Raw genomic sequence first — 18,595 nt, forward strand, 5'->3', positions numbered from 1 at the left:
GGGTAGATGGGGATTATCGTCTCATCTGAAAGATGACACCTTCAACATTGCAGCACTCCCTCAGTCCTGCTGTAAAGTGTATGCATACACTGTCTATCCTGTTCATTTGCTTATAGAACCATAGAATCCTTACAGTGCAGAAGGAGGCCATTTGGCCCATTGAGTCTGCACCAAGAACAATCCCACCAAGGCCCTATCCCCGTAAGCCCATGTATTTATCCTGCTGGTCCCCCTAACACTAAGGGGCAATTTATCATGGCCAATCAACCTAACCCACACATCTTTGGATTGTGGGAGGAAACCCGCACAGACACAGGAGAACTTGCAAATTCCACACACAGTGACCCAAGACCAGAATTGAACTGGGGTCCCTGGCGCTGTGAGGCAGCAGTGCGAAACATTGTGCCACCGTGCCGTATAAAGGAAAACTGCAGGCTCTAAACAAACCTATCTGTGATCATTTTTGATGCTAGTTCAATATTTTCTTCTAACTATTGGATAAGAAGCATAACAATAGCACAGCAGGACTCCACGTTGATCCTTGATAATCTAGCTGTCTGTTGAATCAGCATTCTTCAGCAGTGATCAATTCAAGACGAAGGCTATAGTACCGGCTACATTTTGATGCATCATATGTCATCTTTGGGAGTGGAGGAAGAGGAAAAAAAACTGAAGGCAAATACTTAATACAAGACAGGAGGAAATGGCCAAAAAATGTTTTTAAAATTGAATTGGATTAATAATCATTTACTGGCATTAAGCTTAGTTTAGATATTCTACCTGTGCTATTGAGGCAAATACAACCTAATTGGTGTGATTAGTTTGCAGAAGAACAGATTTTTCTGGTACATAAAGATCTTGATGAGCTAAAACAGAGAGCCAGTTGGATTCACAACAGCAATGGTGTGTTTTCCAAGGTCTACATTTATAAAATTAATGTTTAAAGATGAAATGTCTCAATTAATGCTATTCACAATTTCTTTCTCTACAAGATTTTATAATTAATAATGCCAGAAAGTTGACTATTTCTAAATATTTTCATCTAACTTGGTGCTGCTGAGAATGGGGTGAGATCAAGCAAGTATTTGTAGGAATCATTAAACCTAATAGTTAAACTTCTCTAAATAAACAAGTATCAAGGTGTCAGGAGAGCAACACAAGTTTAAAAATAGAGCTTCATTTAATTTTGAGCCACTGGTAGTGAGATTAAGCAAAGCTTCTTGCTGAAAGAAAAAGTGTTTAATACAGTTACAGTGAATAGATATTCATAAACACAATAATTTGATGTTGGTCTGACTCAGTCGCTAGGACTCGTACCTTGGGGTCAGAAGACTTTAGGTTCAAGACTCCAGAATTTGAGTATACCATCTAGCTTCAGTGCACTATAGGTAATGTGTGCAGTATTAACAGGGGTACGACAGCAAACAAAGACACCAAAAGGAGAATGGAAAAGATCTACAACACTGTTTCAACAGCAGGGGAATTCCCTTGCTATCTGTCAAAATTCCTCCCTTAATTGGTATAATTCATTTGTGAAGCATTTCAGGATCTGCTGAACATGCGTAAAGCAAATTCTGTATGTTTTATTTACAAATTATTTCTGGAACTGTGAATGTATTTGGGATTTTATGCCCTATTGTCTGTTTCTGGGTGGCCCTTTCCTTTTCAAAAATAAATTAGAGGCCATTCCTCTTTCTCCTTTCCCATCTTGAATCTCAGTTCATCTTTTTCTCGACGTTTCTCCTTCTCTTTAGCTTTTCCTCATTCTTGCATGGCCATTTTAATTTGAACAGTACATTGAGCAACTATTAACATGCAGAGATTTAGGATTCAAATTTGGCCCTTTGACACTGATTTGATGCTGTCTACAGCCTGTGTCATAACTCAATCAATCTGGATTCAAATATGACACCAACTGAAATGAGGTAAAGTATTTTCTAAGTATTAAAGTAATCCTGCACATAATGCAAAGGGGGTGTGTTTGCTGTGGAAAGCCCCCACCGTTACAATGACAATTTTTAAAATGTCACTGAGATGCAATCTAAGTCAGCGTAATTTTATTTCATCCAATCTTAAATCTGCTCATGTCAGCTGCTAAATGTTTATTGAATGAAGATAAATTGTATATGAAACAATCATATATTTGTAATTAGATTTAGCAGCCAAAAATAGTTCAAAATGTAATGACTTAATTATTTAGCCCGTGACAATTTGTATTGAAAAATATATTTTTAAAAATATCTCCATCAAATTTTAAATTTCAGGTTATAAGAGCACAATAGGAGCAGACCATACAGCCCATGGAGCCTGCTTCATCATTCAATACAATCATAGCTGATCTTCAACATCAACTCCCTTTTCCAAAAGATCTGTCTATCTCAGCAATAAATATATTCAATTATGAAATATCCACAACCCCCTGGTGCAGAGAATTCCAAAGATTTACAACCCATTGAATGAAGAAATCCGTAACTCTGCATTCCTCCAACTCCAGCCTCTTGTACATTCCACACTTCCTTTTGTCCCACTATTGTATTGTGTATAGTAGCCTTAACCTCTGGCATTCCCTGCCAAACCAATTCACTTCTCCTTTCTCCTTTAAGACTCTGCTTAAAACCTACCTCTTTGATCACCTAGCTTAAGTATTAAATTATTGATCATGCTCCTGTGAGGTGTCTTGGGACATTTACTATATAAATAGTTAAATTGTCATCATAACATTTTAAATACTGATCTTTATATTGCACTGAAAAAAGACTTAAACGGCAATTTTCATAATTGAATATAAGATGTGGAGAAAAAAACACCAAGTTGGGAGGTGAAGCAGCAAATACTTGAGACACAGTACATCAGTCAGCATCTATCATGAAAACGGACTTTTTGTTTTTTTTCCTGGTGCTTCAAAATTGAAAGAGGGAGAAGCATTTTAATCATTTCAAACAGAGGAGGGAGAGACAGGGACTTCACGGACAGAAGAGCAGTTAATTGGTTGAATGAGCTGTAATTTGCTTAAAAAACAGAGGTTCTTAAATGATATAATCTAAGACTAACACTAATTTTATGCCATTTAACAAAGGTTGCTGCTGTTCTTTTAAGTAGACTATAGAGGCTGTAGGTCATTCAGCTCATTAACTTCCTCCCTATATTTGTAATTTGTTTTACCACTAAAGTGCAATTGACTTTAAATTGTCCTGTGACTAAATGATCTCTGGAGTAGCAGCTCAGACGAGATCTTAAATCAGGAGAGCAAAGTCTCTACTAAGTTAGTCGGTCAAAGCAAGATGATGATGATCAATTGGCTCAGGACCCCTGGCTAGAGAAGGGAAGAAAATATCATTGGACCTCCTACTATTGTGAGCCCCATTGTCAGACAGATTTGTGCAATAGGGGAGGTGGTGGCATCGTAGTATTGTCACTGGACTAGTAATCCAGAGACCCAGATTAAAGGTCTGGGGACCTAGGTTTGAATCCCATCATGGTAGATAGTGAAATTTGAATTTGTTAAAAATCCAATGATGACAATGAAGCCATTGTTGATTGTCATAAAAACCCATCTGATTCATTAATGTCCCTTTAGGGAAAGAAATCTGCCATCCTTACCTGGTCTGGCCTACATGTGACTCCAGACCCACAGCAATGTGACTCTTAACTGCCCCTCTGAAATGATCAAGCAAGCCACTCAGTTCAAGGGCAATTAGCGATGGGCAGTAAGTGCTAGCCCAGCTAGCGACACCCATATCCCATGAGTAAATAAGAGGTCACAATTGGTTAATGGTATCCATGCTCAGGACAGCCAGCCACTGCTCACTAGTGATGAGGTCCTTCTATCTCAGTATTAAAAAATTAACTGGCCCAACATTCATGGCTGTTTGGAGGAGGGGGTTCCAGGTTGCCACTATCCTTTGTGTGAAAAACATGCTTCCCATTTCACTCCTGAATGAACTGTCTTTAATTTTAAAATTTGTCTCATTGTTCTGGATTCTTCCACCAGAGGAAATAATTTATCTTTACCTAAATTTATAGACTTTTATTTTAAAGACCTTGATTAGATTACCACTCAGTTATCTAAGCTTGAGGAAGCACAAGCCATTTATGCTCCATCTGCCATAGTTCCCCATTCCTGCTCCCATCTACATAACTCAATGTGTCGTTTAATTTGCTGTCATCTGCAAATTTGGATATAAAACTCTTCCTTCTTTCAAGATATTGATTATATATGGTATATAGCTGATGCCCCAATACAGGCCCCAGGGAGCACCATTTGTCATATCCACTATCCCTACTCTCTTTACTCCTCCCAACTGATAATCAGCCCAGGTCACAGAGATGGTTTCCCATTCCATGTGCTGTCATTTTTATCAAGGGCCACTTTCAAACCACTCTACCTGTTTTAGAGATATTGAGTTAGTATTTTGGCATTTCCTCCTCCAGTCTCTCTTCTTCTCTGCTATTTTTTCCCTAACCAAATGCAGTTTGTGATTCACATAAAGTGTTCATTTGATACATTCTTTGGCTGTAATTTTGCAATTTATTTTAGAAGCAACTTTGAAGTGGAATGAAAATTGAAAGAGTTTTTGAATATAAAAGTAAAAATGGTCCAAGTTCAAAAATTGAAAAAGTTGCACACACTTATTAGGGAGTAGAGTTTGAAACCCTAACCCATAGTTTTATCTCAAGCTATAAGGGGGCCTCAAAAAAGCAAATATAACCTGTGGAACAAGTGAACAATGCAGAAGAAATAGTCCAGGATCTTGGGCAGAATTATTGGGTCTTTAGGCAATGATGGTACTAGGAAAAAGCCTTTCCAGAAACATTTTCAATGTGCTAGTTGTGATGAGGGTCATTGCCTTTACATTTCACAGTGTATTAACATAGAGTTGGTCAGTAACAGCTTGGAATGACTAGTGGGGAAATGCAGTCCAAAATATTGTTCCAAAAATTGGGAAAATGTTATTTTGAAAAATGGGAGGTACAAGTTCTTTGTTCTCCCAATCCTCTCATTAAAAAAAAAACCTCATAATACATGCACAAGAAAACTTGCATTTATATAGCATCTTTAATGTAAGACTAAGCCATAAAGTAATCAGACAAAAATTGACACCAAGCAATGAGAGTCCTTATTACATATGACCAAAAGCTTGATGAAAGGTTATTTTAAGGGGTTCTTAAAAGAGGAGAGATATGGGGTGAGGTTTAGGGAGGGAGTTCCAGAGGTTAGAGGCTAATCAGACCAATTGTGGAATGAAAGACAGGATTGAACCAAATATGAGGAATGCAGATTTCTCAGTGTATTGTAGAACTGGAGGAAATTTCTGAGATACAGCCTTGATTTAAAGTCTCATAGGAGAGATGCCATCTTTGATAGTGCAGCATCCCCTCAGTATTGCTCTGAAGTGTTGAGCTAGGTTATATATTGCTGAGGTGAGAACCCAAAACCTGTTGACTTTTGTACAAGTGTCACTACTGAGCCAAGGCTGACCACATATGCTGAATTTCCATCAAATACAATTGTTTAATGAGTTAATGTCGTACATCGTGCACGTCGGCACCAAAGACATAGGTAAGAGAGGGGACGGGGATTTAAAACAGGAATTCAGGGAGCTAGGGTGGAAGCTGAGAGCCAGGACAAAACAGGTTGTCGTCTCTGGTATGTTGCCGGTGCCACGAGATAGCGAGTTGAGGAACAGGGAGAGAGTGCAGTTAAACACATGGATGCAGGGATGGTGTAGGAGGGAGGGTTTCAGCTATGTGGATAATTGGAACACTTTCTGGGGAAGGTGGGACCTGTACCAACAGGACGGGGTGCACCTGAACCAGAGGGGCACCAATATCCTGGGAGGGAAATTTGCTACAGCTCTTCAGGGGGGTTTAAACTAATTTGTCAGGGGGATGGGAAAAGGAGTTGTACTCCGGAGGTCAGTGAGTGTAGTGAGGTACTGGGAAGGGTATCATGGTCAAAGGTGGGTACCAGCAGACAAGAAGGTGGGTTGAAGTGTGTCTACTTCAATGCAAGGAGCATCCGAAATAAGGTCGGTGAACTTGGGGCGTGGATTGGCACTTGGGACTACGGAGACATGGGTAGAACAAGGACAGGAATGGTTGTTGGAAGTTCCGGGGTATAGATGTTTCAATAAGTGTAGGGTAGCTGGTAAAAGAGGTGGAGGAGTGTCACTGTTAATCAAGGAGAGTGTAATGGCTGCAGAGAGGCATTTCGAAGGGGATCTGCCTACAGAGGTAATATGGGCTGAGATTAGGAATAGGAGAGGAGCGGTCACGTTGTTAGGAGTTTACTATAGGCCCCCAAATAGTAATAGAGATGTGGAGCAAGAAATTGCTAAGCAGATTATGGATAGGTGTGGGGGTCACAGGGTAGTTGTCATGAGGGACTTTAACTTTCCAAATATTGATTGGAGCCTTTATAGGTCGAATAGTTCGGATGGGGCAGTTTTTGTGCAGTGTGTGCAGGAGGGGTTCCTGACACAATATGTGGATAAGCCGACAAGAGGTGGGGCCACATTGGATTTGGTAATGGGAAATGAACCGGGCCAAGAGTTGGATTTGGTTGTGGGAGAGCACTTTGGAGATAGTGACCACAATTCGGTGTCTTTTGTTATTGCAATGGAGAGGGAGAGGGCCATATGGCAGGGCATAGTTTACAATTGGGGGAGAGGTAATTATGATGCAATCAGGCGGGAATTAGGAAGCATAGGATGGGAACAGAAACTGTCAGGGAAAGGCACTAATGAAAAGTGGAAGTTTTTCGAGGAACAAATACTGCGTGTCCTTGATAGGTATGTCCCTGCCAGGCAGAGAGGAAATGGCCGAGTGAGGGAACCATGGTTCACAAAAGAGGTGGAATGTCTTGTCAAGAGGAAGAAGGAAGCGTATGTAAGATTGAGAAAACAAGGTTCAGTTGGCTCGATGGAGGGTTACAAGTTAGCAAGAAATGAGCTGAAAAAGGGGCTTAGGAGAGCTAGGAGGGGGCACGAGAAGTCCTTGGCGGGTCGGATCAAGGAAAACCCCAAGGCTTTTTACTCTTACGTGAGGAATAAAAGGCTGACCAGGGTGAGGTTGGGGCCGGTCAAGGACGGCAGTGGGAATTTGTGCATGGAGTCAGAAGAGATAGGAGAGGTGATGAATGAATACTTTTCTTCGGTGTTCACCAAGGAGAGGGGCCATGTTTTTGAGGAAGAGAGGGTGTCACAGGCTGATAGGCTGGAGGAAGTAGATGTTCGGATGGAAGATGTACTAGCAATTTTGAATAAACTGAAAGTTGATAAGTCCCCTGGGCCTGATGAAATATATCCTAGGAGTCTTTGGGAGGCAAGGGATGAGATAGCAGAGCCTTTGGCATTGATCTTTGCGTCCTCGCTGTCCATGGGGGTGGTGCCAGAGGACTGGAGAGTGGCGAATGTGGTTCCTCTGTTTAAGAAAGGGAATAGAAATGACCCTGGTAATTATAGGCCGGTTAGTCTTACTTCGGTGGTCGGTAAGTTGATGGAAAAGGTCCTCAGGGATAGGACTTACGACCATTTAGAAAGATGCAGCTTAATCCGGGATAGTCAGCACGGATTTGTGAAGGGCAAGTCTTGCCTCACAAATTTGATAGAATTTTTTGAGGAGGTAACTAAGTATGTAGATGAAGGTAGTGCAGTTGATGTCATATACATGGATTTTAGTAAGGCGTTTGATAAAGTCCCCCATGGTCGGCTTATGAAGAAAGTAAGGATGTGTGGGATAGAGGGAAGTTTGGCCAATTGGATAGGTAACTGGCTATCTAACAGAAGACAGAGGGTGGTGGTGGATGGAAAATTTTCGGACTGGAAACTGGTTACCAGCGGAGTGCCACAGGGATCAGTGCTTGGTCCTCTGCTATTTGTCATTTTTATAAATGACTTGGAGGAGGGGGCTGAAGGGTGGATCAGTAAATTTGCTGATGACACCAAGATTGGTGGAGTAGTGGATGAGGTGGAGGGCTGTTGTAGGCTGCAAAGAGATATAGATAGGATGCAGAGCTGGGCTGAAAAATGGCAAATGGAGTTTAACCCTGACAAATGCGAGGTGATTCATTTTGGTAGGACAAATTTAAATGTGGATTACAGGGTCAAAGGTAGGGTTCTGAAGAATGTGGAGGAACAGAGAGATATTGGGGTTCATGTCCATAGATCTCTGAAGGTTGCCACTCAAGTGGATAGAGCCGTGAAGAAGGCCTATAGTGTGTTGGCGTTCATTAACAGGGGGTTTGAGTTTAAGAGCCGTGGGGTTATGCTGCAACTGTACAGGACCTTGGTGAGACCACATTTGGAATATTGTGTGCAGTTCTGGTCACCTCACTACAAGAAGGATGTGGAGAAACACGAAAGAGTGCAAAGGAGATTTACCAGGATGCTGCCTGGTTTGGAGGGTAGGTCTTATGAGGAAAGGTTGCGGGAACTTGGGCTTTTCTCTTTGGAGCGGAGGAGGTTGAGAGGAGACTTGATAGAGGTTTATAAGATGATGAGGGGGATAGATAGAGTGAACGTTCAAAGACTATTTCCTCGGGTGAACGGAGTGGTAACTTGGGGGCATAACTATAGGGTTCATGGTGGGAGATATAGGAAGGATGTCCGAGGTAGGTTTTTTACTCAGAGAGTGGTTGGGGTGTGGAATGGACTGCCTGCAGGGATAGTGGAGTCAGAAACTTTAGGAACATTTAAGAAGCTATTGGATAGGCACATGGAGTACTTCGGGATGATAGGGAGGAAATAGCTTGATTTGGGTTTCAGACAAAGCTCGGCACAACATCGTGGGCCGAAGGGCCTGTTCTGTGCTGTACTGTTCTATGTTCTATAGTAGCTTGTGAACATGGATGGCTAATGTGGTTTCGTATTAATCAAATACGCTCTGCTTGATAAGTAGCTAATGATCCTGCTTTTTGCCTTCAGATTATAATGATAAAGAATGAAATTAGTCAGTGCAAAGCATCAGGAATCTTTTTACGACTGGCAGCAGGTGGTCTAATTGCGGACAACAACATCCACTCCAATTCAGAGGCTGGTATTGATATCCGGAAGGGAGCCAACCCTTTGATACTGGTAATTAACCCTTTGTTCTGCATGACTGTTTGTCTCCTACCATTAATTTTAACATGCAGCCAATCTCAGTCTAGCTGTATCAGAATTTGCTTCCAAACAGACAGAAGTATTTTTCACTTTAGCACACGAAAAATAATCATGTAGGTTGTTTCCTATTTGGCAACACCATCACTTTGACATTTCTTATGGGTTAGCACTGCTGCTTCACGGCGCCAGGGACCTGGTTTCGATTCCTGGCTTGGGTCACTGTCTGTGTGAAGTTTGCACGTTCGCCTCGTATCTGCATGAACATAAGAAATAAGAGCAGGAGTAGGCCATCTAGCCCCTCGAGCCTACCCCGCCATTCAATAAGATCATGGCTGATCTGAAGTGGATCAGTTCCACTTACCTGCCTGATCCCTATAGCCCCTAATTCCCTTACCGATCAGGAATCCATCTATCCGTGATTTAAACATATTCAACGAGGTAGCCTCCACCACTTCAGTGGGCAGAGAATTCCAGAGATTCACCACCCTCTGAGAGAAGAAGTTCCTCCTCAACTCTGTCCTAAACTGACCCCCCTTTATTTTGAGGCTGTGCCCTCTAGTTCTAGCTTCCTTTCTAAGTGGAAAGAATCTCTCCACCTCTACCCTATCCAGCCCCTTCATTATCTTATAGGTCTCTATAAGATCCCCCCTCAGCCTTCTAAATTCCAACGAATACAAACCCAATCTGCTCAGTCTCTCCTCATAATCAACACCCCTCATCTCTGGTATCAACCTGGTGAACCTTCTCTGCACTCCCTCCAAGGCCAATATATCCTTCCGCAAATAAGGAGACCGATACTGCACACAGTATTCCAGCTGCGGCCTCACCAATGCCCTGTACAGATGCAGCAAGACATCTCTGCTTTTATATTCTATCCCCCTTGCGATATAGGCCAACATCCCATTTGCCTTCTTGATCACCTGTTGCACCTGCAGACTGGGTTTTTGCGTCTCATGCACAAGGACCCCCAGGTCCCTTTGCACAGTAGCATGTTGTAATTTTTTTCCATTTAGATAATCCAATTTGCTATTATTTCCTCCAAAGTGAATAACCTCGCATTTGTCAACATTATACTCCATCTGCCAGATCCTCGCCCACTCACTCAGCCTGTCCCAATCTCTCTGCAGACCTTCTACGCCCTTCACACGATTCACTTTTCCACTTATCTTTGTGTTGTCTGCAAACTTTGTTACCCTACACTCAGTCCCCTCCTCCAGATCGTCTATATAAATGGTAAATAGTTGAGGCCCCAGTACCGATCCCTGCGGCATGCCACTAGTTACCATCTGCCAACCAGAAAAGCATCCTTTATTCCGACTCTCTGCTTCCTGTCGGATAGCCAATCCCCAATCCACGCTCACACCCTACCCCCAACTCCGTGTGACCCAATCTTCTTCAGCAACCTTTTATGAGGCACCTTATCAAACGCCTTTTGGAAATCCAAAAACACTGCATCTGCCGGTTCCCCTCCGTCAACCGCACTAGTCACAACTTCATAAAAATCCAACAAGTTCATCAAGCACGACTTTCCCCTCATGAATCCATGCTGCGTCTGCTTAATCGAACCATTCTTATCCAGATGGCCTGCTATTTCTTCTTTAATGATGGATTCCAGCATTTTCCCAACTACAGACGTTAAGCTAACCGGCCTGTAGTTACCCGCCTTTTGTCTATTTCCTTTTTTAAACAGCGGCATAACATTAGCCATTTTCCAATCCGCCGGCACTACCCCAGAATCCAACGAATTTTGATAAATAACCACTAACGCATCCGCTATTACCTCTGACATTTCTTTCAGTACCCTGGGATGCATTCCATCCGGGCCCGGGGACTTGTCCACCTTCAGTCCCGTTAGTCTACCAAGCACTGCTCCCTGGTAACATTAATTGTATTGAGTACCTCTCCTCCTACCAACCCTCTTATCGGTTTCCTCCAGGTGCTCCAGTTTCCTCCCACAGTCTGAAAGACATGCTGGTTAGGTGCATTGACCTGAACAGGTGCCGGAGTGTGGCGACTAGGGGAATTTCACAGTAACTTCATTGCAGTGTTAATGTAAGCCTTACTTGTGACTAATAAATAAACTTTATTTTTACTTTAATGATGTAACAGGTTACACGTGTTCTTATCTTTTTAATGTCAGAAGTTGAATTCAGTCCAAGCTGATCGGATGAAAATCTCCACCATTCTGCTGGTTGTACTGATTCTACATGAATGACTTTGAGCCATGTTCAAGTGACCTGCCCCTTGTAGCACAAAGGAACCTCCAAGTTGCTTAAATTGCCATTAAATTGGAAATCACATTGAGAACTGCGATGAGCAATGCTGTTTTGGGAAATGGAAATGCTACTCCTCTGATATTGGGGTTAAAAAGTGTTAGGACAGACTGGAGAACAACTTACTCCACCTAGCCCATATTTGGCTCATCAGTGTGGTGAATGCTTCTCTCTACAACAGCCAGATTCTTCAATCTGTACAGAAGGGTGCAAAAAAAAAACAATTTTTGAATTATCCTACTCCTATTATTGTTTTCTCCCCGACTGCTTAAGTCTTTTTTTATTAGATTAGGAAATTGGGCTGGGTGAAAACAAACTCCAATTAGAAATACAACTTGGAGACCCTGATAATCAAAACTGATACACTGATCTGTTGGCCAGAAAGCAACTGACTTTTTTCTTCATGAAGACTGATAATGCTAATTCAGTCAGACAAATGCAATTCTGTCATCACCTGACATCTGAAAAGAATCATTGGATTGTGATCGGGAGCTGGAACCAATGGTCTGAGATTAACTATAGCACATTTCCATCCCACTAACACTAACTTTGACTCTTTTGAACATCCAAACTTGGTCTAGGATCCAAACTTGGATCCATAAAACTCCTATCTATTCTGGCCTAATAATATTCCTTTATTCCCAATCTCAGAGGAGTGCCCTAACTGTGTGCACCACCCGAGCATCCCTAGCAACATGAATTTGGTGACTGAATCTGTTCGGGATGGAGAAAGAGAGATGTTCTTGTCTGCGTGGGTCAGTTACTCAACTTGAGCTCTATCTGAGCTATTTTGCAATGGCCTCATGGTTTGAGTCTGAATGTTTAGATCTTTTAATGATGGCATTCAAACAGCAATACTTAACTGTGGCAGTTCCCTGTCTTTTTTGCTTTGCTCTGCAGTGTAACCAGATACACAGTGGCCATCGCTCTGGAATTGTTGTGCTTGGGAATGGAAAAGGCATCATTCGCAGTAATCGAATCTTTGGAAATAAAGAAGCTGGCATCTACATTTTATATAACGGAAACCCTGTGGTGAGGTGAGTGCTCCAGTAACCAGTCTCGTTTGCAGCTTCTGTCATTTTGGTCTTAATCTCTCAGGCACAGCTGTGATTCCTGGGGTTTGTGTAATGCCTGACTGAGCATTAAAGATATTTGCATGACCAGGAATCTTCTAAATACATTTGTAGTAACTGAGAATTGCATTTTGTTGCTTAGCACCTGAGGTATAAATAGTCAATACACCATGTTTTTGTCAAGAGTAATTGCTGAATCTACAAATCCCAAGTTGCATTACCTCCTTTGTGTGTATATCATGAATAGTTAAATGTAATCTGCACATCTTCATTAAAAAGTAACAGTGGAAAAAGGTACATTGTGCCATTTGTGTAACAAAGTCTGGAAGCCTGGATATCAGCCATTCCACTGAGTTTTACTAAAACATGCTTTCAAAGCATTGATTTTTTTTTAAAAGGATACTATGGAATATTCCCAAGCTAAGGTCATATGTAGGTACTGAGTATTTATTTTTAAAAGTCAATTATAAATGACTTGTGATAAAGTTAACTATCAAACAGTTAATAGACTATGCTATGTCTGTTTTAGCATGAATTCTAGGTTAAAACGGTGCTGGTGATATGGCAATGAATGTCTTTATGGCATCTCAAACAGATAGTAACATTGTTTAGCTCCCAAATTGTCATAACCCAAGTATTGTGTTGATGGTAGAGGTTTGACTCCATGGTATCACTTTTGCCTCAGTCAGAAGGCTATGGGTTCAAGTCCCCTTCCAGAGACTTGAACACAAAATCCAGATCGACATTTCAACTCCGTACTGAGGGAATGCTTCAATGTTGTGCTTTCTTTTTGAGGAGGCATTAAGCCACGGTCCTGTCTGCCCCTTCAGGTGATCCTGGGCAATATTTATCTCAACCACCATCACTGAAAAAAAAACCCAAATTGATCAATTATTTCATTATTGTTTGTGGGATCTTGCTGGCCTAAATTGGTTGCCTTTCCCCCATTACAAGAGTAACTACACATCACGAGCACTTCACTGGCTGTGAGGCAGTCTGAGATCATGAAAGATGCTAAATAACTTTAAGTTGTTTCTTTTTTCACTCGCTCAAAGTGCCGAATGTCATTGAAATGCATGCGAAAGCCTCTGGGTAACATTCCAGAGGAAGAGCATTTAATGGAGAGAATGTGGTGGGGGGGTAAGGCTGGAATCCTGAGGTATGCCAGTGGTGACTTTGCAGGTGTAGTCAGAGATTTCCCCCTTCAACTGTCATCAGCATGGACAGCAACACTCTCTAATGCAGTGTGTGTTTAGTTAATAATGTGTCTCTTCACAGTGGGAATCACATTTACCAAGGACTTGCTGCAGGTGTTGCAGTGAATGAAAATGGAAGGGGCCAAATATTAGGTCAGTATGCAGCTTTACAACATGGGCTTTTTAACCAAGACACAAGTATTTGAATTAAGTATTCTATGAGTCTATGCTTATCTTCCTATTCTATATTGTATCAAGAACTCAAACACACTGCTTTTTAAAAAACTGATAGAAGGTGTATTTTTATTATCCTTATTGTTTGTATAAACTTTCTCATGTCTGATTTACCTGTTGTTTTGGAATAAAAAGCATCTTTCGTTCCCACTTAATATTCACAACCTTTCAAAAAACTGCATCCATCAGGGGAGGGCTCTCTTCTTCAAATTTTCCCCACATGTAGTGTGCAACTCTTGACTGTTCATGATTTGATCTTCTGGTTGGAGTTTGGAGCTTTTCTGTTAATTGAAACTTTAAAATAATTTGTGTCTATCATCTATGGTTATTCCTTGCCCAGTACAGCTGCTGGAGAAGTATGCAGGTTAGGGCAGGATTGACCTCTGCTGTGATGCTCCTTACTGTCATATAACCTGGTGACATTTACTGTTTAGACCCACAAATGAAAAATAGCTAGAGCAGGGTGTCTGCAGCTCATAGAAGCATGCGTGAGCATTGGTCACAGTCTTCAGCAGAGGATTGGAAACAAGAGAATGATGGAGAGTTGCTGTAAATAGTCTTGGCAAAGGCACAGCGCAGTGTTTTACAGGCAAGTATGCACCTTGAGCACTGCCCTATTCCTTAGAGTTTAATATGCATCGCACTGGTAATTTCTATCGAGGTTCAACCCCTAGCCCCAGAGATGGGCATGAACAGGTAAACACTGCCAGCTTCACCAAAAATCCACTGACTTTAGTTACTTGGTTACAGATGAGTAAGTACTTCTATGACATTTAATGTGGTTTGCATTCCAACTGGCTATATTACCTACATTTTGTTTCAATTTTAGAAAATATTATACGTGAAAATCATTGGGGAGGTGCAGATATTCGGCGAGGAGGAGATCCTATTCTGAGAAAGAATCTCATCTGTTACGGTTATTCAGATGGAGTTGTTGTGGGAGAGCGAGGGAAAGGGTTAATAGAAGGAAATACCATATATGGTAAGAGTGCAATAGATTATATTTCAACTCATCTTATGCCTTATGTAATCAAATCTCAACGCAAGTTTGTTCTTGTTAATTACATTAGCCTCAGTGCAGATTGGTTGGTTATAATTAAGATGTCCTGTCCAATTAATGATGTGGCAAAGATCTTCTTAATGTTGAAAGGGATTTATAGAATACCAATCAGAATTATATAGATGCTATAGCACAGAAACAGGCCATTTGGCCCAACAATCCTATGCCAACATTTATATTCCACACAAGCTGACTCTAACTCTTTCCATCCTATTGCTGTATCCAAATAGATTGCTAGTGAAACAAAAATATTTTCTCTTCTGTCTTGATTTGTTGCAACCAGTACTTGGGCACCCCATCCTGGAATAGTTTCTACATATTTTACTATAGAATGGAGTGCACCTGGGCCACAGGAGTAAGGAATGGTGTTGAAGCAGATCAGTTTAAAGAGATCAAGACCTTAGTAAGTACAATGTTCAACATGCCCAACCAGTGCAGAGCAGCATTCAACAGAGCTCAATCGGATGATAAGCAACAGTACATCATAAAACAGTAAAATACAAGTCAGAGAAATTAATGATCAAACTGTATAGTGCTTTGGTAAGATGGCACTGTGAGCATTGTGTCTAGTTCTGGTCACCGAGACACAAGACAGGCATTCAATGGATTATGTCATGCAGAAAAGAGCCAAAAGGCTAAACTCCCATTGTTAAGGGTAAAACTAGGTGAAAGCTTGGCTTTTCAGCATAGAAAGGTGGTGTCCAAGAAATGACCTTGTAGAACTTTATGGGATTATAAACAGAATGGAAAAGGTAGATTAGAGAATTGCTCAAAACTAAATCATCAGAGAGGGAAAATAGGACACAGATTCAAACTTGTAAATGACAAATCTAGGTCTGATATTAGGAAGTTCCTTCACGCACACTGTGGTCAACACTTTGAATGGACTTGGGTGGAATAATGAAACCCCTTGGATCATTTAAGAAACAATTGGATATTCTAATGTGGAGGGAGACAAAAGATAAATGGATATATACTTAAAAATAAAACATTGCAGGGCTACGGGGAAGGAACAGATGAGTGGGATTAATTGAATAGCTCTTTCTAAAAGCCAGCACAGGCATGATGGGTCCAATGACCTGTTTCTGCACTGTAAAAGTGGTGCTTGGACAGTTCCATAAGGTATGGCCAAATCTGGAGACCATGAAAAGCATCTTGCTTTCTTAGTTTAATTAATAAGTGATTAATTAACTGGATGGAAAATTGTTGATAGACCCTCACAATCTTAATTACATCATCTTTTGACATTGCACTTCTTTTATGCACAGGACTGCTGAAGGTTCAACAACTGTGTTATTAATTCACAATGACTTCATATAAACATTGCACTGAATTCCATAGCTGTGATGAGAATGCAATGCAGTTAATCTCCCTGATTTAATTTACATAGTCCTAAATGAGTCTGCTCTGTTAACAACCTCCTTCACAGCCATCACAAGGCCAGAGTAGGAAATTAACCTTTTACATTTGGAATTAATCATGCTGAATAAAATCTGAACACGTTTGGGCGCTTGTGTCTATTTTCTTTTCATTAGGGAGTTCTGGCACTTTATTGAACAGGTATTGCTTTTTCGCTGTAAAGTTTGTTTGCAATATTATTAATGCTTTACAATTGCATTGGAATTGGGCTTCCAATTAGTCTTTTCAATTATTCAAAATGATGCTCCCAGTATGTCTGTTTTATTCTATCATCATGTGCCATATCTGGTATGTACTGTGCACAATTCTGGTTTCTATAATGCAAAAAGGATATAAAGATGGCTGAGAGAATGCAAAAAAGGTTCACAAGGATGACAGAATTGAGAGATCATTAATTTCTCTGACTTGTATTTTACTGTTTTATGATGTACTGTTGCTTATCATCCTATTGAGCTCTGTTGATTGCTGCTCTGCACTGGTTGGGCATGTTGAACATTGTACTTACTAAGGTCTTGATCTCTTTAAACTGATCTGCTTCAACACCATTCCTTACTCCTGTGGCCCAGGTGCATTCCATTCTATAGTAAAATATGTAGAAACTATTCCAGGATGGGGTGCCCAAGTACTGGTTGCAACAAATCAAGACAAGAGAAAATATTTTTGTTTCACTAGGAAAGACTATACAGCCTGGGGCACTTCCTTTAGAAACAAAGTTGAAGAGGTAACCGAATAGAGGTCTTTAAGATGATGAAAGGATTTGAGAGGCTAGACTTGGAGAAAATATTTCCATTTGAGGAGGACCAAAACTAGAGGTCGTAAATATACAACAGTCACTAATGAACCAGTATAGAATTCAGGAGAAACTTCTTCACTGAGTGGTGAGAATGTGGAATTTACTATCACAAGTAGTTGAAGTGAATGGCATAGATACATTTGAGGGGAAGCTACACACAACATATGTAGGAAAAGGTGAACTGTATTGAATTTAGGCATGTGCCAGATTTATATTTAGTTAATAGCCTAACGATGTGTGAACACTAATAATGATTATTTATATGATTGCGTACAGTGCAGTGGTTGAAAGGGAACAGCTAAGGTTCTGGATTTCGGTAAGGCTGACTTCAATGGGATGACGTCGAGACTGTCCACTGTAAACTGGGCAAATCTGATTCTTAAAAGAATACAACCTGTAATTACCTCAAAAGGGCAAGGATTTTACTTGCTAAAAAAGACAGCCATAGACAACTAAAAAACAACATAGAACTAAAAAGAAAAAGCTTACAAGTGTGGATCCTGACAAACGGAAAGATAATAACTGAGCAGCAAAGGGTGACCAAGCAAATAGTGAGAGCTACAAAAAAGGATCATCAAAATCAATTGGCAAGGGCTATCAAAATCAGCACAAAACAGAACAAAACTTTTACAATTTGATGAGGAAAAGAGGGTGGTTAGGAGGAATGTGAGCTCCTTCAAAACTGTTAATGGTGATGTCAGTGAATATAAGGAAGTTCTAGGCATGCAAAACTTTGCTTCAGTATTTACAATAGAGGAAGAGGTCAGCATGCCAGACATCCCCAAGAAAACTGTTATTAAATCGGTGACATAACAAAAGTTAACGTTAGCAAGATAACTTGTGGAAAAATTGATGACACTAAAGGACGACAAATATCATCTTCATCTTTCAAAACACAATAAAACCACAGGCCATGTCCTGCTGAGGAAATGAGTGCACATTCCATGGAATTTCAGACTTAAATTTGTAATTCTGCTTGTATTTGTTTAGGAGCTTGGGTAGAATCTATATAAAAGTTTTGGTACTGTACCAAAAAAAGATGACAAATCCCAGAGCAAATTGTTTCCATTCCATGGATTTTAAAGGAAGGCGGTCAAAATATTTCAGATGCCTGAACTATAGCCTGCCAAAGTTCTATCAATTCAGAGACCCTTTTTTTAGATTGGAAAATTGTGCATGTCATTCCTCTGTTTAGGAGAGAAACTGGGGAATTATAGAACAGTTAGCCTAACATCTGTTGTCAGGAAATTGCTAGAGTCTATAATTAAGTATCAGATGACTGACCACCTTGAAAATTTTCATCTCATCAGGGAGAGCCAGCATGGATTTGTAAAGAATAGATAATGCCTGACAAATCTGATTTGAATTTTATGAACAGGTAGCTGGCATGGTGGATGGGGGAGTTTATAAAGATTAAAACAGAGAATGTTGGAAATATTCAGTAGG

The 18,595-nt window shown here is 40.7% G+C and overlaps 1 protein-coding gene across 1 annotated transcript in view; it reads left to right on the forward strand.

The window, feature by feature from the left end:
- Positions 1-18,595, forward strand: part of fbxo10 (F-box protein 10) — a 46,031-nt gene that overhangs the window by 17,460 nt on the left and 9,976 nt on the right. Inside the window, exons 4-7 of the mRNA XM_078214227.1 lie at positions 8,925-9,074; positions 12,275-12,411; positions 13,726-13,796; positions 14,707-14,859. Of these exons, the coding sequence (XP_078070353.1) occupies positions 8,925-9,074; positions 12,275-12,411; positions 13,726-13,796; positions 14,707-14,859 (511 nt within the window). The remainder of the gene's footprint in view (positions 1-8,924; positions 9,075-12,274; positions 12,412-13,725; positions 13,797-14,706; positions 14,860-18,595) is intronic.

The sequence above is a fragment of the Mustelus asterias genome, chromosome 6 (genome assembly GCF_964213995.1).
Source record: "Mustelus asterias chromosome 6, sMusAst1.hap1.1, whole genome shotgun sequence".
Taxonomy (NCBI): Eukaryota; Metazoa; Chordata; class Chondrichthyes; order Carcharhiniformes; family Triakidae; genus Mustelus; species Mustelus asterias.